Source organism: Giraffa tippelskirchi, chromosome 4 (genome assembly GCF_054371585.1).
Source record: "Giraffa tippelskirchi isolate mGirTip1 chromosome 4, T2T-mGirTip1v1.2.pri, whole genome shotgun sequence".
NCBI classification, from domain to species: domain Eukaryota; kingdom Metazoa; phylum Chordata; class Mammalia; order Artiodactyla; family Giraffidae; genus Giraffa; species Giraffa tippelskirchi.
This window is the reverse complement of record NC_137278.1, coordinates 163,358,559-163,380,135: the sequence shown is the minus strand read 5'-3', so window position 1 is coordinate 163,380,135 and position 21,577 is coordinate 163,358,559. Positions and strand designations below refer to the sequence as shown.

At 37.1% G+C, this 21,577-nt stretch overlaps 1 protein-coding gene and 1 pseudogene across 7 annotated transcripts in view; both read right to left on the bottom strand.

The window, feature by feature from the left end:
- The window catches only part of PARPBP (PARP1 binding protein), a 98,111-nt gene that overhangs the window by 76,174 nt on the left and 360 nt on the right, over positions 1-21,577 (bottom strand). For 4 of the 6 annotated variants that reach the window (XR_014083465.1, XR_014083464.1, XM_081595563.1 and 1 more), the window contains exons 2-4: positions 18,298-18,453; positions 10,637-10,870; positions 6,814-6,921 (exon numbers count right to left, since the gene is read on the bottom strand). Coding sequence is in view for 4 of the 6 variants with exons in the window: in XM_081595563.1 (XP_081451689.1) it covers positions 6,814-6,921; positions 10,637-10,870; positions 18,298-18,450 (495 nt within the window). In the remaining 2 variants the exon portion in view is untranslated. Of the gene's footprint in view, positions 1-6,813; positions 6,922-10,636; positions 10,871-18,297; positions 18,454-20,584; positions 20,638-21,577 lie in introns of all 6 variants that reach the window. The other 2 variants (XM_081595561.1, XM_081595562.1) reach the window with 2 other exon arrangements.
- On the bottom strand, positions 2,368-5,238 carry LOC145547019 (large ribosomal subunit protein uL24 pseudogene; annotated as a pseudogene). Its single transcript, XR_014083467.1, has one exon. The product of XR_014083467.1 is annotated as a large ribosomal subunit protein uL24 pseudogene (transcript).

The window sequence follows — 21,577 nt, the reverse complement described above, 5'->3', positions numbered from 1 at the left end:
CCCAAAACTCAAAGCAGAGAAGAGACATTGTAATCAGAAACTTTTTTACTCTTTCTACATTTAATTTCATGCAATCTCTGTTTCACTGCGCTTCTGCTGTCCAAAAACAATGAGAGTTTACCAATATGTATATGTCTGATCCTCACTGAGTGTAAAACCAGGGCTTAAACTCCCACATCTCCAGCTATAGGAGATTTTCTTTAGGGTTAGCAAATTCTGTCCTTTTGTGATGTTAGGAAAACATCAGGCAAAAACATCTTGGAGTCCTCACAGTTAGAGTGTTTCTTTTAACTCATGGCTACAATTGGAAATCTATCCCTATCATTATGGTCAGATAACATGGCAGTTATGGTTTCCCTGCTCTTGTATTTGCAAGTGGGTTTTAAAGTGGCTCTCTGGAAAAGCATTCCACATAAATACAGTTATGATATCCAGAAGCAAGGGCCTAAATTGAAAAAATCCACAAGATTGAAGCTTTTACCAAGATACCAAAAATAAAGATACTGTTCCATTTATTTAATAAACTGATTCTATCCATACCACAAAATACTTGCAATGTTTGTTTAGAAGTTGAACAATTTTATTTAAACTTTCTGAGAACTTCAAGTTTCTTTTCCAATCCCTTGCTATTATTGAAATGCATATATATATACTCAATCTCATTTTGAAGAAAGTCAGTTTTTCTAAGTTGAGATTAAAATTTATACAAGTATTTTTTTATTTCTTTGTCAATACATAAATTCTTACATTTAATGAACAAAAAAATTGGACTAGAACTAATATACTCGTAGAATTTTTTATTTAACTGATTATTTTCTTTTTGGCCTTTAGTCTATTTTTCCCTTCATTGCTTTAGAATTTCTAAAGCAATAGTTTAATAATTCAGGGAAAAATAAAATGAAGTAAAATAAAATAAGGAAACAAAAACATTGTTTCTCCAATTCATTCCATTCATCTACTTGAGGAACTGGTGTGGCATTAGTAGGCACACTTGGTGATCAAAATATATCTTTGCTAGACTACAGCCCCAAAACTTACTTTGGAATTTTAATAGAAATATATTGCCTTCCAAAAATACTCTGCAAAAGAAAAATTAGAATTCTGCAAGTAAAAGAAAAATGGTTGAGAGGATGGCTATTACTTTAATGGGAAAGTCGCTCAGTCATGTCTGACTCTTGGTGACCCCATGGACTATATGGTCCATGGATTTCTCCAGGTCAAAATACTGGAGTGGGTAGCCTTTGCCTTCTCCAGGGGATCTTCCCAGCCCAGGGATTGAACCCAGGTCTCCCACATTGCAGGCAGATTCTTTACCAGCTGAACCACAAAGGAAGCCCTATTACTTTAATAGTCCTCATAAAATCTAATCCATCAGCTAACTGGTGGATAAAAATCTCTCAGAAAATATAATCCAAGAAGGCAAAAGATAAAAAGTAGAGGATTAACACTAAGAAACTACCACTGTTTTTTTTTTTAATTTATTTATTTATTTTAATTGGAGGCTAATTACTTTACAATATTGTAGTGGTTTTTGCCATACATTCACATGAATCAGCCATAAGTGTACATGTGTCCCCCCATCCTGAATCCCCCTCCCACCTTCCTCCCCATCCCATCCCTCTGGGTCATCCCAGTGCACTGGCCCTGAGCGCCCTGTCTCATGCATCGAACCTGGACTGGCGATCTCTTTCACATATGGTAATATACATGTTTCAATGCTATTCTCTCAAATCATCCCACCTTCACTTTCTCCCACAGAGCCCAAAAGTCTGTTATTTACATCTGCATCTCTTTTGCTGTCTTGCATATAGGGTCATCGTTACCATCTTTCTAAATTCTGTATATATGCGTTAATATACTGTATTGGTGTTTTTCTTTCTGACTTACTTCACTCTGTATAATAGGCTCCAGTTTCATCCACCTCATTAGAACTGACTCAAATGCATTCTTTTTAATAGCTGAGTAATATTCCACTGTGTATATGTACCACAGCTTTCTTATCCATTCGTCTGCCTATGGACATCTAGGTTGCTTCCAAGTCCTAGTGTTGCCATGAACGTTGGGGTACATGTGTCTCTTTCAATTCTGGTTTCCTCGGTGTGTATGCCCAGCAGTGGGATTGCTGGGTCATATGGCAGTTCTATTTCCAGTTTTTTAAGGAATCTCCACACTGTTCTCCATAGTGGCTGTACCAGTTTGCATTCCCACCAACAGTGTAAGAGGGTTCCTTTTTTTTTTTTAATAAAAAACTAAAGGCTTACAATGAAGGCCCTTCAGTTTCAATGTACCAAGTACACAAAAAGTTCGTTCCAGCTTTCCTGTAGGCTATTAATAAAATCCTTGTTCATGGTTATCCCTTTAGGATAATTTTTTTTTTTCATTTTAACAGTTTTTAATGAAAGCTGTAGACAAGATGACTTTATTCCTGCATCTTCTCAATTGTTTTTTCCTTATATTTGCCCTTTTCTTTTCCTACTTGGCGAGATTTGGCTTTACGTTCGAGGATCTTTGTGCAGTCTTTGTCCAGTTTTAGTCTGGTGATAACCACCTTTCTGGGGTGAATGCCCACATGGACAGTTGTGCCATTAGCCTTCTTCCGCTGCAGTCGTTCAATGTAGATGACGTATTTCTTCCTGTAAACCTGGACTACTTTGCCAATTTGCTGCCCTTTGTAGTGCCCTCGTACAACCTGAACTTCATCATCCTTTCGGATGGGCATGGATCGAACGTTGTACTTCTGTCTTAGCTCTTTAGAAAGAGGAGAAGACATAATTTTCCTGCGAATGTGGGAAGGCGCATTGAAATGCCTTTTTCGATTCTTGCTTCGGTCAGAAGTCACAAAGGGATTGAACTTCATTTTGGCTGCTGGAGCTACAGTGATGGCCACAGAAGGGAAGAGCGGATAATTTTTTATCATAAAATAAGTTTAGTGATGATAACTTTATATAATTCACTCCCAGTATTTGATGCTACAAATATTAGGGTCTTTGAGTTATGCTGTATCCTTATATGCAACTGGCATAAACCCCATTATTTAAGCTCTCTTACTCACTTTTATAATTTCTTTTTGTTTCTTCTAACAAAGACCTATTATATGCCTTCTATAAATTCATCTAGTAAATAGAGAAATAAACTGGGATAAAAGCTGTACATTCTTATAATTTACCCATTTTCCACATAAGATACGATTTTTTAAGAGGCTCCTTATAAGGATTTTCCATTGAACAGGCTGGTCATTTATGTCATTTTACACGTATAAATTAGTTCACTCCTCTTAAATAAAAGGCACAATAAAAATTACTGCTTCTTCCCTGTAGCCTTTAAGATAGATCAAAAAGATCTATAAGTGATCTACCCTTTTGAGATATGAAAGTACTCCTTAAGTATCACAAGAAAAGATGAGGCAATTTGGTAAGCATCTTGTCAAGGTAGGAGGAAAAAAACAAGCAAGCAACAGAAAACAGTTACAATCACTAAAAGAAACTATGCCTAAGCAAGAAATAATCAAAGGTGGGCTTAGATATTTTCTTGTACCAGAAAAGAAGGAAGTGATCAAAAGTCTAAGAGGACCCAAACTGAAGTGGATCAGTACATTTTAGCACCAAAGATTAATGGTTAATTTATTTTAAAATTCTGAATAATAATTCATAAGTACATAGTAATATAAACACACATAAAAAGAGAAAGAAAATAGAAAAAAATCTAATTTGCTTCCTATAAGCAACTATTACACTAACTCCTAAACTGGTAATTAAAGGGAAAGAAATAAATAGTGATCCTGCCATTTTTAGGGAACTGTACTTCACCCCAGTTAATGAGATAAAGCTCTTCTTCACTGAGAAATCACAGCAAATTAGTGCAAAGACATGACAAACTTGGAAACTAACCATTCTGCAAATTCTAAAAAAATAACTGATTTGGACCAGGATTATCAATGCATGCTCAAAACCATTTGGTGAAAGGTTATTGGGAAACAGGATATTTACAGTGTCAGACTATCACTAGATCTTTTTTGACAGCAAAAGAAAAACTACATCTTTATACTGGAAAGACCTCACAAATTCAGGACAACTTGAGTTTGTGTCCCTTGTGTATTGATTGCTTAGTTGTGTCAGACTCTTTGAGAGCCCGTGGACTGGAGTCCACCAGGCTCCTCTGTCCATGGAATTCTCCAGGCAAGAATACTCGAGTGGCTTGCCATTCCCTTCTCCAGGGGATCATCCCAAACCAGGGATCAAACCCGGGTCTCCTGCATTGGCATGTGAATTATTTACCTTTTGAACCATCAGGGAAGTCTCCTGGCATGATACAAAATGAAATACTCAGCATTGGTTATGAAGTATTTATCAGGAAATGTTAAACCTCAATCTAAGCAAGCAGTTAGGTGTTTCCAGTTTATTGGAAATAGAACAAGTTCAATAATACCAGTAGGAACTCAACAGAAAAATAACAAGAAAAAAAAAAAAGAAGGAAATGTTAAGACTCTAAAGAGACATAAAACTCATTATGGGGACAAGTGGAGAAATTTGAATTGGAAGTTTAGTAAATGGATGATATTAGGGACTACTTCAGTTTTCTTGTATATGATAATGGTATTGTAGTTCTGCCCTCATTTTCAGGAAATAATATGCCGAAAAATTTTAGGGCTTAAGCATCATGATGTCAGCAATTTAACTTTCAAATAGGACAGAAAAAATATTAGATGCAGATATATACCACATTGTTGCTATTGTTTAGTCACCATGTTGTGTTCAACTCTTCTGCAACCGCATGAACTGTAGCCTACCAGGCTCCTCTATCCGTCGGATTTCCCAGGCAAGAATAGTGGAGTGGGTTGCCACTTCCTCCTCCAGGGGATACTCCCCACCCAGGGATCAAACCCACATCTCCTGCTTGGCAGGCAGATTCGTTACCACTGAGCCACCTGGGAAGACCATAAAGTACATTATTCAGTTTAAAAAGTAGGCATACAGGTATTTACCTGAGGGTTAGTCGCTCAGTCATGTCCAACTCTTATCAACCACATGGACTGTAGCACACCAGGCTCCTCTGTCCATGGGATTCTCCGGGCAAGAATACTGGAGTGGGTTGCCATTCCCTTCTTCAGAGTAACTTCCCAAACCAGGGATTGAACTCAGGTCTCCCACATTACAGTAAAATTCTTTACTATCTGAGCTACCAGGGAATCCCATAGTGATAAAATATATTTTTAAAACTGCAATCTGGAAAATATCCTGGTAGGCCAGTGGTTAAGACTCCATACTTTCACTGCCAAGGGCCAGGGTTCAATCCCTGGTCTGAGAACTAAGATTCCACAAGCTTTTTTTTTTTTTATAAATTTATTTATTTTAGTTGGGGGCTAATTACTTTACAATATTGTAATAGTTTTTGCCATACATTGACATGAATCAGCCATGGGTTTACATGTGTTCCCCTTCCTGGACCCCCCACCCACCTCCCTCCCCATCCCATCCTTCTGGATCATCCCATTGCCCCAGCCCTGAGCCCTTGTCACATGCATCGAACATGGAATGGTGTTCTGTTTCACATATGATAATATACATGTTTCAATGCTATTCTCCCAGAACGTCCCACCCTCACCTTCTCCCTCAGAGTCCATAAAATTGTTCCATGCATCTGTGTCTCTTATTCTGTCTCGCATATAGGGTTATCGTTACCATCTTTCAAATTCCATATATATGCATTAGTATACTGTATTGTTGTTTTTCTTTCTGGCTTACTTCACTCTGTATAATGGGCTCCAGTTTCATCCATCTCAGTAGAACCGATTCAAATGTATTTTTTTTAATGGCTGAGTAATATTCCATTGTGTATATGTACCACAGCTTCCTTATCCATTCGTCTGCTGATGGACATCTAGGTTGCTTCCATGTCCTGGCTATTGTAAACAGTGCTGCGATGAACATTGGGGTACACGCCAGAGAAAAGGGAACCCTCTTACACTGTTGGTGGGAATGCAAACTAGTACAGCCACTATGGAGAACAGTGTGGAGATTCCTTAAAAAACTGGGAATAGAACTGCCATATGACCCAGCAATCCCACTGCTGGGCATATACACCGAGGAAACCAGAATTGAAAGATTCCACAAGCTTTGAAGAGCAGTTTTTTTTAAAAAAAGGTGAGGGATTACTACTGTAATTAGGAATCTAGCATACTGTTCAACTGAAGGCAAATTACATTAGATCAAGCCTGTATTACTTTTCTATGGTTTGTTTGCACAACAAATCTGGCAACCTATATCTTTGGCAACCTATATCTTTAACTACTTTTCTGATACTTAGATACCCGGAGAAGGCAATGGCACCCCACTCCAGTACTCTTGCCTGGAAAATCCCATGGACGGGGGAGCCTGGTGGGCTATAGTCTATGGGGTCACTAAGAGTCAGACACGACTGAGTGACTTCACTTTCACTTTTCACTTTCATGCATTGGAGAAGGAAATGGCAACCCACTCCAGTATCCTTGCCTGGAGAATCCCAGGGACAGGGGAGCCTGGTGGGCTGCCGTCTACGGGGTAGCACAGAGTCGGACACGACTGAAGCGACTTAGCAGCAGCAGAGAGATACCTATTTTGCACCATGCCTGTTACCATGGTACAAAACAATAAACTGATTATTATTAATATCATGCTCTTGCCAGTCTCTATTGTACTACTCTTTGCAAATATATTTTTACTCAACAAATTAAAAACTTGTAAAAAGTAACAAAAAAAAACCCTGTACTGTACAATCCAATTCATAGTGATTTGAAGAGGATCATATCCAGCTTTAATTTACTCAATTTATCCATACCTTTTCATTTTCCTGGTTGTGTTTACTCATTGGTGATCCTGGTTCAGAACAATCAGTCTCATCATCTACTGCATACTCTCTGCCAGACAGAAAATCCAATAGGTGACTCTGTAAGAATTACACGATATTACTACAATTAGCTGAGCATTCCACTGCTGCTCCATAAGGAGTAGTACATGTGTGCTAAGTCACTTCAGTCGTGTCTGACTCTGTGCGACCCCATGGACTGTAGCCTGCCAGGCTCCTCTGTCCATGGGATTCTCCTGGCAAGAATATTGGAGTGGGTTGCCATGCCCTCCTCCAGGGATCTCCCTAGCCCAGGGATCAAATCTGCATCTCCTGCATTGACAGGCAGGTTCTTTATCACTAGCATCACCTGGGAAGCCCCCATGAGTAGAGATCATTTCAACTTCCATTATTCATAGAACTGTCATCATTTAATATACCTAAACCATCAACTGAGTCCCAAAGAGCTTTTTTTCACTAATTCTTTGAGGCTCAGCTGACTGTAGAGAAATAAACCGCCGGTCAGCTGCTTAGGCTGAGAAAGTCTTATTGTGGTCTTTCAAGCCTCACCAACAGTAAGACCATCTGTTGGGCTACTTAATGGCTTCCTGAGAGTCAGGGAACCCTGGCACACTCATAGAAGGCATTTATTGACCTTCCCGAGATCTCTAAGGACTGCTAAGCTCTTCTCAGGACTTTCTGTGTAGCTCAGTTGGTAAAGAATCTGCCTGCAGTGCAGGCATCTGCCTGAAGTGAAGGAGTTCACCTGCAATGCAAGAGACTGGGGTTCAATTCCTAGGTTGGGAAGATCCCCTGGAGAAGGAAATGGCAACCCACTCCAGCATTCTTACCCAGGAAATCCCATGGACAGAGGAGCCTGGGGGGTTACAGGCCATGGTGTCCTAAGAGTCGGACATGACTTAGTGCCTAAACCACCACCACCAAGCTCTTCTCAAGATTCACCATATTTGCTCCTCAGCCTAGGTCACTGATTTTGTCCTGCAGATAACTGCTCAGCTTATGAAAGCAATCGCTGTACCAATTCTCCCTATTTAGAGTTCAGTTAGAATAAAGACTTCTATGCTCCTAGACAGGGCTTCCCTAGTAGCTCAGAGGGTAAAGCATCTGCCTGCAGTGCGGGAGACCTGGGATTGACCCCTGGGTTGGGAAGATCCCCTGGAGAAGGAAATGGCAACCCACTCCGGTACTCTCGCCTGGAAAATCCCATGGATGGAGAAGCCTGGTAGGCTACAGTCCATGGGGTCGCAAAGAGTCGGACACAACTGAGCAACTTCACTTTATGCTCCTAGATGCCCATGGGGCCCTGCATCCATATCCCTCAGGAGAGGAATTATAAAAGTAGGAAATAAAAGTGAGGGGGCATCATTCAAATTATGTTCCCAGAACTTCCCTGCATTATCTTTATTTTGCTGCTGCTGCAGCTAAGTCGCTTCAGCCGTGTCCGACTCTGTGCGACCCCATAGACGGCAGCCCATCAGGCTCCCCTGTCCCTGGGATTCTCCAGGCAAGAACACTGGAGTAGGTTGCCATTTCCTTCTCCAATGCATGAAAGTGAAGTCACCCAGTCGTGTCCGCCTCTTAGCAACCCCATGGACTGCAGCCTACCAGGCTCCTCCGTCCATGGGATTTTCCAGGCAAGAGTATTGGAGTGGGGTGCCATTGCTCTATCTTAACTCCTTACAATTCTTACCTTATTTAGGCTACAATAAATCAAAAACAAAGAATCCTTATCAGGATCATGAAATTTCAGGATCTTTAAATTCAGAAATCTATAGAACTTTCTGATATATATCTTTAAAGATACTTTAAATTAAGATATTTAGCATATTTTTAAAAAAATCAATCTAAGGATATTTTCCTGCTCATTTTTTCCTCACTGCAAGTTTCCTATGAGTAACATAAGTATCGATCAAGTTGTTAGTTTTCTAAGATTTAAATGCAGAAAAGTTTCTACTTCATATATTACTATCGCAGCAGTTTCCACTTCTTTCCTGATGTTCTGCAGAGGAGACATACTGATATTTGGAGGCAGAATATCTTCAAATGTAGAACCTTATATATCTCACAGTATTAGTTAAGGCATTTTAATGAAGAAACTTGTTAGAGAAATTAGAGGCAAAGGATAAAATGAAAACAAAGACCTCAGGCAGATAATACTCTCACTGGGTTTTCAGAAATTCTTATTTGTTATTCCTACAATCTAAAACTTGTGTTTCATTAGTCTCTTTAAATTAACTTTGTGAAAAATAGTTAAAAATCATCTCTAAAAGCAAGCAAATAAAATATAACTAGAGGGGAATTTAAAAAAAAATGTCTTCACTCACAAGTACCTTTTTATGGTGGGGGTATGTATGCCAGGGTATGGATGTATGTGCATGTATTTTGAGAAAGTTACAAAAGGGCAAGGATTTTCATGATGGCCCAATGAGGCAAGGACAACAAACCACCTGCCAGTATCCATTCTCCCCTTCTTCCTTAGTATCTGAGCTTTCTTTTTGTTTCTGGCATGTTACTACACAGAATAAAAACTATATTCTACATCCTGGCTAGCATCTTGGTGTAGCCATGTGACTAAGCTTTGGTTAGTGAGATGGAAGCCAAAGAGCTACACCACTTAAAAGGAAAAGAGACTGTCCTCCCTTACCACTACCTGCTGCAAGAAATGCTGATACAACATCTGGAGCTCCAACAACTACCTTGAACCACAAATGATCTTGAGGGTAGAAGTGAAGAACTAAAATGGGAGAGAGGGCAGAATGACAGAAATCTCCTAGGTATCTGATAACCACGAACCAATCATAGAAGTCCTAGATACTTACTTACCTTTAGACATCTTTTACAAAAGAATGAAACAAACTTCCATTATCTTAAGTAACTGTTATTATGGAGGTTTCTATTCTAAGAAACCAAAACATTATTGCCAAGTTATTGAAAAGAAATATTTGTAAAATAGTTTATTATCTTAGAAATTCCAGTAAACATTTTCTTCTAATTATGGCTACAATTTTTTTTTATTACCACTGTTTAGTTACTACTTTAGTGGCACTTGGTAAATGTTAAGATAAAGAAATATATAAACCCATGGCTGATTCATGTCAATGTATGGCAAAAACCACTACAATATTGTAAAGTAATTAGCCCCCAACTAAAATAAATAAATTTATTAAAAAAAAAGAAATATATTTTCAATATGTTAAAACATACTAGATATATTCAAATATATTCTAGAATAGTTTATTAACCAAGCTATGAAGGATGATATTTCATTAACTTTAAAATTCACTCTATAAAAAAATAAGGCAATGAATATGTCTGCAAAAAAGGAATAGAATATTACCTCATGCAGAGTGTATCATATTTAACATTCTCATTAAATCATACTCCACGTTAGTAAAAAAATACTAATCCATAGTCATAGTAATTATTTATATTATATATGCCAAATGAACAGATGCATGCTAAACCAAGAAAGTAAAATACAAAGGCAATCCTTGACATAATTCAAAAAGAAATCACACATTTGGTATTGATTTATTAACAATGTTTTGATCTAATAAGTAGCTGTTCTTATAATTTAACAAAATATTAATAACACAAATTAAACAAAACTTACCACCAAAATATTTCTCTCAAGTAATGGCTAGCTTTCTGGTAGCTAAATTTTCCATTCTTAACATGATCCAAAAAGCAAATGCATTATCAAGTTACTATAAATGCTAATACCATCACTTAAAATAAAAATAAATCTAGCCAAATTTTAATTCAATTAAGACAGAATTATTTAAAAAATACTTACAGGAGATATGTTCGCATAATTTTCACAATTAGAAGTCAAATCACTACATTTTTTGTAAACATCAATCAGATCTAACATGTTACTATTCTTTAAGAAATCATCATAAATCTTCCTGATGTCCTCATAATGGTCAATCACTTTTATATTTCCAACTGATAAGTTTAATTTCTCACGTAGAAAGTATTTCCAAGTCAATATGATATCACTGAGAGAGACTGTAAACTCTCCACTATGCTGAAAGAGAATAAAAATAAAAAATTACCAAAAATAAAATGATTAAGTTGGATGCTAGTTACTCATTAACTTACAATTAAGATCAGTTCAGTTCAGTCGCTCAGTCATGTCCGACTCTTTGCGACCCCATGGACTGCAGTACGCCAGGCCTACCTGTCCATCACCAACTCCCAGAGTTTACTCAAACTCATGTCCATTGAGTCAGTGATGTCATCCAACCATCTCATCCTCTGTCGTCCCCTTCTCCTCTCGCCTTCAATCATTCCCAGCATCAGGGTCTTTTCCAATGAGTCAGCTCTTCACATCAGGTGGCCAAAGTACTGGAGTTTCAGCTTCAACATCAGTCCTTCCAATGAACACCCAGGACTGATCTCCTTTAGGATGGACTGGTTGGATCTCCTTGCAGTCCAAGGGACTCTCAAGAGTCTTCTCCAACACCACAGTTCAAAAGCATCAATTCTTCAGCGGTCAGCTTTCTTCACCGTCCAACTCTCACATCCATACATGACCACTGGAAAAACCATAGCCTTGACTAGACGGACCTTTGTTGACAAAGTAATGTCTCTGCTTTTTAATATGCTGTCTAGGTTGGTCATAACTTTTCTTCCAAGAAGTAAGCATCTTTTAATTTCATGGCTGCGGTCACCATCTGCAGTGATTTTGGAACCCAAAAAATAAAATCTGCCACCGTTTCCACTGTTTCTCCACCTATTTGGCATGAAGTGATGGGACCGGATGCCATGATCTTTGTTTTCTGAATGTTACAAATTGAATTTTGTCACAGAAGACTCTCCATTGAATTCCACCAGATTTTAAAAGAACATCCAAGTTGAATTAAAGAATAATATTAAAACCTGATATAAAAGATGTTGATGATTTTTAAAAATACTATCAACTATAAAAAGTTTGCACATGACAAAGTTAACAAATATGAAAGAAAGTGAAAGTGTTAGTCGCTTAATCGTTTAAAACTCCTTTGAAACTCCATGGTCTGTATCCCGTCAGGTTCCTCTGTTCATGGAATTTCCCAGGCAAGAATACTGGAGTTGGTTGCCATTCCCTTCTCCAGGGGATCTTCCCCACCCAGGGATCGAACCCAGGTCTCCTGCATTGCAGGCAGATTCTTTAACATCAAAGCCACAAGGGAAACCCTTAACAAATATAGTCATCTTATTTCCTGAACTTTACTAAATTTCTTCTACCAAAAGTGGGGGAGGATAAGTGAGTAGTGAACTGTACTTAAGTGCTATTGATTGAGGAAACATTAGATTCCTTTTAGTTCTTTTTGCTAAGGCATTTTTAGTCTCTTATTTAAAACTTCAATGCCACACTGGATTCCTACATACTACACTATCCCAAATGTTAGTCTTAAAGCATGATCATAAAACTTAAATTTTTAAAAATTACGTTTTATTACTATTTCCAGGGAAGCTAAAATATCTGCTAAAATTTAGGGTCAGTGAAGAATTTTGAAACTTCCCTGCTTATCATCACACTTAACTATAAGAAACAAATGCTAAAAAGCAACAGTTCAGGTTTCTTTCTATAAGTTGTCAGATGTTACTAATTAGGCAAAATTGTTCTTTTTTTCCTCTTCTTCAACATCTTCATGATAAATTATCTCAGTGGACATGTTGAAGATTTTTTTTTAATTGATTGCATTCTGTTCCACTTAAGTATCCCAGATATTAACAATGATGCCCTCCAAAACATGCTAGACCTAATTTAGTTTAAAAAAAAAAAATCTAACTACTGCTTTCCAACGCAGGATGAGTAACAAATATTTTTAAGTATCTGTACGTGGTTTTGAGAAATATATTTTGCTGCCCTCTTCCACAGTTAAGTTTAATATGTTAGCATTTTTTGCTAACACCAATATCTTTCCATTAATAGCATTTAAAAATGGGTGGGTATTTAAATAGCACTATTCATTGGAACTAAATTGTAACATCATCTTAAGCCAATGAAGATTAATAGAAATAAAAGGAAGCCAGATAATATGTTATTTTCTACATATCTGACTCTTTCAAATCTCTGTATCTTTTATAAAAATTAGCCATATTTTCTAACTAATATCCAAATTTAAGACAAGGTGCCCAAACTCCCTTAAAATAATTAACTCTTTATTTATTCATATGGCAGCAACTAAGAAAATTATCTTTATTGTCTTTAAAGTAAGGATCTGTTATATAAAAATTATTAAAATTAATTATATTTAACGAAATCAGTTCAATGCACAATCAAAAAAAAATAATCAGCAACTCTCAAACACTGGACCCATAACCCAGATGTAAGACAGATCCGTAATTTCTCAGCATTGCATCAAAATTGTATACTTTACTTCCCAATCCCACAAAGGTTATTTACACACCATAAAATTTCCAGATGGTATTTAAGTTAAACTAATTAATTAAATTAATTAATTAGTTAAAATTAATCCAATTATTTAGAGTTTCAAAACTAAACTGCTGTATCTCAAAAATTCCTAAAAACTATTTTGGAATAACAACCTTCATGTTAAAAATAAATTAAGATTTTGCCTAATATAAATGTACAGATTTCATCCTAATGACTCTGTGCTGTCCTCAGTTGTGTCTGACTCTGCAACCCCATGGACTGTAGCCTGCCAGGATCCTCTGTCCATGGAATTTTCCAGGCAAGAATACTGGAGTGGGTTGCCATTTCCAACTCCAGGGGATCTTCCCAACCCAGGGACTGAACCCACATCTCTTGTGTCTCCTGCATTGGCAGGCGGAATCTTTACCACTGTGCCACCTGGGAAGTCCTATCCTAATGACTATAACTAAAGAAAAACTATACAAGTTCTTGATCTTGTGAGAAAAGGTTTTGACTAGATTAACAGTGTTTATACTGGGATTGTAAAAACATTTTAAATCCAAATAAAAATGCACTCCAAATATCAGTTTTCACGATCAGGTGCCCATCATGACAGCATATTCTATTATTCAAACCAGTAACAACTGATTGAGAGAGTTTGTGGTCAAATCAGAAAATGTTTTGCTAAGAAAACATGCCAGCTGGCAAATATTTGAAGGAAGTTCAAAACGTTCAATGCTTTAGTTCTGTGATGGACATAAGAAGGATTGTATTTCATAAGCATAAAATGAGAAAAAGCAAGTTACACTTATCAGAGTACTTGTACTTTCTACATTTTACCGAAGTTATACGAATTATACCGAAGTATAATTATTCAAAATTTTAAATAAACTTTACATTTTTAACTAACTGGAATTCTTGTTACTGAAAGAGAAAAAATAGCAAGTTTACTTAAGAGCATTAATTGGATGTATGACCTTGAACAAGATACTGAAATCCCTGAGTCAGCTTCCTTGGTTATAAAGTAAGATTGTACAGATTAAATAACACCTGATAAACTATAAGCAATCAAAACTGTCAGTTTCCTTTCTCTTTTCTTATTCAATGTAAAATAAAATAACAGTTTGTCGCGGGAAGGGTGGTAGATAAATAGAATACAATTTTTAAAACTGTTTCTTCTTATTTGTTATGTCACTATTGTATCATTTTCAAATCTGACAGTCAACCACAGGTGCTGTGACAGCTTTCTACAAAGTTATAAAATTAACATCTTTGTTTCATTCAAAGGAATATTCGTAGGGTTCTTTAGGCTAGTTAAGTTGAAAAATAGCCTTAATAGGGCAATGACGAGACAAATTAAAGAAGCAATTCCAAAGAAAGGAAAGGCTAAAATTTTATTTGCAATGTAGTAATGGAGTTATGGAGAAGGAAAGGCAATCCACTCAAGTATTCTTGTCTGGAGAATCTCATGGACAGAGAAACCTGGCAGGCTACCATCCATGGGGTGGTAAAGAGTTGGACACAACTGAGCGACTAAACAACAACAATGAAGTTATACATATCTGCCATAAAGTGAAGTCAAAAATCCTCAATGAATCTATTATAGGTTAAATCTTTAGTGGTATAAAACTGCTAGAGGTGTGTCACATTATTTAAGCTAAAATATCTCCCCTCCTCACAAAATATGCCAAAACCCTGAAACTTAAAGGGTATTTTCTTTCTTCCCACCAAAGCAATTAAGAACACAAACACACCAATAAACAGACTAACAATCAGGTATTCAAAGGTTTTACTGTAGTCAAATTCAGTAAAGACTATACTTTAGGGACTTCTATTTTTAAACTTCAGAGAATTAAAAACATAAAGCTCAAAGCACAGGATGGAAAATATAGGTGAAGGATACGTACAACCAAGTCCACCTTACTATCTGCTACTTCTGAACACACCTGCAGGCAGGTGTATGCTGCACATTGCCAAGTGACAAAGTCTAAGCACAGATGGGATGCTTGAGCTGACTCTGCACATGAGCCACAACCCACCATTTCCACTGCAAATGTGCATATATACACATGAACTGCAAAAAGTTCAGTTGCATTTCATCTTTCCTCTTCTTTCCAACCCAGAGCCTGAATTTTCAGTAAATTAAGAGAATTAGCAAAGAGAAAGAGATCTTGAGTAAACTCTACACAGGCAAATCCTAAAGAAAAAATGACTTGGATTCAATATTTTAATATATGAAAATTTTTACAATGAGAACTAAATTTTCTTCAGGGTGTATTTCACTTAGCTTGTGGATATATTTTTTAATTATTCATAAACCAACAAAAGAGGTAATCTGAATATGATCTGTTTGATTCCAGAACACCCCTTCTTAATCACTATACAATAATGATTCTTAATAATTTCATTTTCTCTCTCTTATTTTCTAGTGCATGGTCACTGAAGTTTAACCTTCAGCTAGCCCATTCCACTACAATATTACAATATCCTTATAATCTATTATTTACCTTAGCACCATTTCTCCAGATTACTAAACAAGGGCATATTCTTTTTTAAATACTCAGGCAGTAAATTTGGTAAGATTTGGAAATGAACTGCAAAGGGGAACAAAGGAAAGAGACCCTATGATGGTCCTTGGGTGTCCAGCTTCAGTGACTCAGTAAACAATGGAAGGTTAGGTTGGTAAGTTTAGAGAGCAAACAATGTAATCTACTTTTAAAAACTGATGTGGACAGTAATGGAACAGCAAGGTAAAATGTTCAGCAAGTACTTGACCATACCAGAGTAAGACTCAGTAGAGAGATCTGACAAGAGTACATAATGCTGGACTGGATGAAGCACAAGCTGGAATCAAGATTGCCGGGAGAAATATCAACAACCTCATATACAGAGAGATGGCACCACCCTTATGGCAGAAAGTGAAGAATTAAAGAGCCTCCTGATGAAAGTGAAAGAGGAGAGTGAAAAGTTGGCTTAAAACTCAACATTCAGAAAACTAAGATCATGGCATCCAATCCCATCACTTCATGGCAAATAGAAGGGGAAACAGTGACAGACTTTATATTTTTGGACTCCAAAATCACCACAGATGGTGACTACAGCCATGAAATTAAAAGACGCTTACTCCTTGGAAGAAAAGTTATGACCAACCTAGATAGCATATTAAAAAGCAGAGACATTAATTTGCCAACAAAGGTCCGTCTAGTCAAGGCTATGGTTTTTCCAGTGGTCATGTATGGATGTGAGAGTTGGACTATAAAGAAAGCTGAGCACCGAAGAATTGATGCTTTTTTTTTTTTTATGAATTGATGGTTTGAACTGTGGTGTTGCGGAAGACTCTTGAGAGTCCCTTGGACTGCAAGGAGATCCAACCAGTCTATCCTAAAGGAAATCTGTCCTGAATATTCATTGGAAAGACTGCTGTTGAAGCTGAAACTCCAACACTTTGGCCACCTGATGCAAAGAATTGATTCATTTCAAAAGACCCTGATGCTGGGGAAGATTGAAGGCGGGAGAAGGAGACGACAGAGGATGAGATGGTTGGAAGGCATCACCGACTTGATGGACATGAGTTTGAGTAAACTCCATAATTTGGTGATGGACAGGGAGGCCTGGCATGCTGCAGTCCATGGGGTCACAAAGAGTTGGACACGACTCAGCAACTGAACTGAACTGAACATAAGGGAAGTATATCCAGTGAACATGGGTAAATGGAGCACACTGAAAGATATTGACAAAGTGTACAAGAGAGCATCTAAAATACATGTATGACTCTTTCAAAGAGTAAGAAACAGGCAAAAATAAGTCAACAGTAAAATAAGCAAGGAAGCTTGGCATGGGGTCCCAAAGAGACAGACACGACTTAGCAATTGAACAACAAAATAAGCATAGGGTACGAATAGACAGCTTAAGAAAAAGATACCTCAAAAGATATCCTTTTAAAGGTGTACTTAAGCACCGTTTAAAATTCCTAATTTTTAAGTGTTAAATTATTCTTCCTTTTTCAAAATGATGGTTCTAGTCACCATTTTTTGTCAATGGCTTTATGTGCTAACATGAGAAATGTTTAGATCTGTCAATGTCTAATTTGAGAGGGAAATTTTTCTAGTATATGAAATTCAAAAGTCTGGGAATTACTGACATACAGAATTAAAATAATTCATCAGAATGTCATTTCGCTATCTATCCCAACAGACCCATTGAAAACATTTTACCCTTCAAAAATTTTCTTCTCTAGTCAAGATAATGCTAAATCTCTGGACCATTTTCAAACCATCATGATTTTAATCCCCCTGGATGCTTCCTTTGAACTGATTATCTCCTTCCTTCACCACTTCTTTAAATTCTTCCCATCCGGAGACTTCCTTCCTTTAAGTATATTATGTAAAGTCCAAGAAGACCTTCCTTACCACTCCACCCTACATTCATCCTTCTCTCATCTGAACATCTCTGAACCCTTAGGTAGAGCTTATTCCAAACACTCTTTTGGCCCAACCCAACAGTGCAAAAATCACTTCAGGGTAAAAAGATTAAAAGTTTGCTTAAAAAATAAGACAATTTCCAGGGTCTCAGTGAAGATCAGGAAAATCAGTGTCCAAGATTAGGGCACAGGAGTCAGTACTTTTTAAAAGCCCTCCCAAGTGATTCTGCTTCACAGCCTGGCTTAGGAATAATTAATCTATACCACCGAGTCTGAAATTAGTCATAAAATACTTGGGTTACATTTAAATAAACATTATTTGTGTGTGCCTTCTAGAACTTTTTGCAGAAGTCTTATAAAAATCATTTTTAACCATAATAATCATAATAGTTGTATGTTTACCTTAAAATTATAAATTAAACATCAAATATGCATGTCACACATTAAATTATACATACAAAAGCTTCTATTTTGACAAATTGACAAATCATTTCAAATCCAATTGCAATAGTTTAACACAGACATGCAGAGGCATTTGTGAATATAGTATAATGACATTATCATAGAAGGGCACATACTGCTCAGAAATTAATGCAATTAAGCTTATTCAAATGGGCAGCAACCAAAATTTACCTTTAAAAAAAAGTTAACCTAAATACAACCTACTAACCTGTTTGTTGTTCTCTGCCATGGAAAGCTGCAATGCCAAGAGCATGGAGTCTGCACCACACACAGTAGTTCTCTCAGAGTTACAAAGAGTGTGCCAGTTCCTTCTGAACTCTTTAATCATATCCAAGATAGACTTCTGATTAAGCCCAGCCATCCTCTTAATGTAGGACAGAATGCAATGTTAAAAAGCCATGTTTTAATTGGAAATTAATATTTAACATGTGTAAGGAAGCAGAGTAAGAGAAAAATAGTGAACAAGAGGTCATTTCATATTTACTACAGCTGCTTTTAATTAAACTTAGAAAAACAGAGTAATACAATTTCCACCCAATCATATTTTCCTCTCCTTTAGTTTTCTTAAACCAAACCTTGTAAAATAATGAAATCCAACTATCGATCTGAAAAGTAATACAAAACAGATAAAGGCAAATTCTGCAAACACAATTATAGACTCAAACATAGTGAACTGTATTTTTTTAAATATTTATTTTGAGATAGATGGTAATATCTATGGCAGAAGACAAAACAAAGAAAGTCAATTTCCTCTCATCCCTGTATTATCCCAAAAGGGGTGGTTTATTTTCCACCCCTTTGAATCTGGGTTAGCCTTGTAACTTGATTTGATCAATAGAATGTGGCAACAATGATATCACAGGAGTTCCAAGCCTAGATCTAGTTCCCAAAGGCCCATGCAGAAAGAGTTAATATGGCAGACCCACTGCTATCTTTTAAAAAGCATGTTTACAGGGTTGGCCCTTGGTTAGCATCTGGGAACTTAAGATTTCAGGAAGATTTTCCGTAAGAATGGTTCATTGCACTTAAACTATTTGTTCAAACAATATAGCTTATGCTGATAGGCTTTTCTTTTTAGTCTAGAATTTGGGAACATAGAAGATATCTACATGTTCAAACCCAGTAAAAAGCATGGGCACTGAATCTCTAAAGAGCTATCCTGACAGACATTTCATGTGCTGTCATAACTTGTTGCTGGGAGAATTAACTATATCCTGTGTGACTCCCCTAAGAGAAGACTTTTGGAAGTTTGTTCTTGATTTCCCCTGGAATTCACCCCCATGTACCTTCTCCCTTTGCTAATTTTGCTTGGCATCTTGTTGCTGTAATATATTATAGCATGAGTACAACTATATGCTGAGTCCTTTGAGTCCTCTTAGCAAATTATCCAACCTGGGGTGATCTTGGGGGCCTCCTGACACAAGCCTACAGTTTTAGCTCTTAACTCTCTCGCTACTCTTAGAATGCCATATGAAGAACTGCAAATTAGCCTGCTGGAAAGGCTGTGTGGAGGAGGACCAGCTGATAGGCACTCCAGCTGATAACCAACACCACGAACAGACATGTGAGAGAAGCTATCACAGATTATCTAGACCCAATCAACCTGTCAGATGACATACAGCACCCTAAGTGATCCTAGACAAGACCAGCAGAACCACATAGCTGAGTCCAGCCCAAATCGTTGATCCTCAGAATCATAAACATTTTAAATGGCTGTTGTTTAACACCACTTAAACTTCAGAGTGGTTTGTTACACAGCAATGGACAACCAAAACAATAATAGCTAATATTTGGAAGGTTTCTTGGTGCTAGGTACTTTTCAAAAGCTTAATATTTATTACCTCATCCAACCTTCACAAGAGTCCTGGGAAGGTCTGTTATTATCCTCATTTTACATCTTAAGAAAGTGATAGCCTATGCTGCTGAGCTAGCAAATGGCCAAACTTCAAAAGTGGTGCACTTTTATATCACTACACCTTTTTTTCCCTACTTTCTTTTCAGTACCCTAGTCTCCAACATAGTCACATGCCATTATTTTATTTGGGGTATTTTACTATTCACATTCAATCAATTTACTCCTCTGTTATCTTTTTCTTCTTCTTTTATATGACATAAACAGAATCCAGGATGTTTACTAGGTATCTTGGGTTTGTATGATAAAAAAAAAAAAAGGTATATGCCATTTACAAAACAATAATTTGCAGACATAATCAGGGATGTAATTTAAAGATAAAGGTAGAAGACTATAAAGTATCTACAAAAACACAAATCCAAGTAAACAGTAAAACTGTCTTCAAAATATCACCTTCATCTCTTAAAAGAAAAAAATATAAAGTGAAGAAATAAAGTTTCAGTAACATGATCAGTTTGCCTAGAATCAATTTTTAGTAGTAAATTATTTACTGGTATTATTTAAACATACTATGAGTTCAGATTGCTAAGAATGAAAACTAATCTGGAATTAGACTGTTCTGAATTCTGGCTCCACCACTTACAAGCAGTGAGAACTCCAAGTTATGTCACCTCTCTCTGCTTCAGCTTCCTTGTACTGAAAGCAAAAATAATAATAGTACTATCTCAGAGGGTTTTGTGAAAAGCAAACGACATAAGTACAAGATAAGTTTTTAGAACAACACCTGGCACATATAAAAGTCCATCTCATCTAGGAGTCAGAACTCTTCTGGAAAGGTTCCAACAGTAAACATTTGAGGCGTGCACGATATAGGGTCTCTTACAACTATTCAGGGTGAAACTTGCAGGGTGAAACTAGCCACAGACAATAGATAAACAAATGAGCACAGCTCGGCTTTAGCAAAACTTTACAGAAATTTAAAGATCATAAAATTTTCACATATCATAAAATATTATTCTGCTGGACTTTTTTTTCCGACCAACCAAACACGTAAAATCCGTTCTTAGCTCAAGAACTGGCTGCACAAAAACAGGCAGTGCCACCAGTTCGCCAAGCCTCTAGCCTTGACTCTTTCAGTAGCTAGCTGGCTGTATGAGCCCAAGCAACAAGCCCTGACTGCCTAAGAAGAGGTAGAATACTTCCAGAAATCAAGGCGACAATGACTATGCAAGTATTCTGAATGTCAGGCTGCAACATACAAATAGTAGTAGAAGATAGCAACGATAATCAACACTTGTTTTTAGCATTTGGATTCCAAGCTGCACTGCAGCAAAAATTGTAAGGCAGGAAAATGTCACTGGGGAGCCAGTGTGAGATGGATAAAAGAGACATACCAGGGTCCCCATTTACTGGCTGTATGTCCTTCAGTATTTAAAACCGCTGATAAGCATAAATTTCTTCATCTGTAAAATGGAAACTATTACCACTTAGTCCATAAAATTAGGAGACGTTAGTGAGACAGTAAATAATCGACCTAGTGCTGGGCACTTAGGAGGTGATCAATAAAAAAGGGCATCGTTGCTGCTCATGGAATGCAGGTCCTAACAGTTCCTTGGGCGGAAGTAAAAGGGAGAGG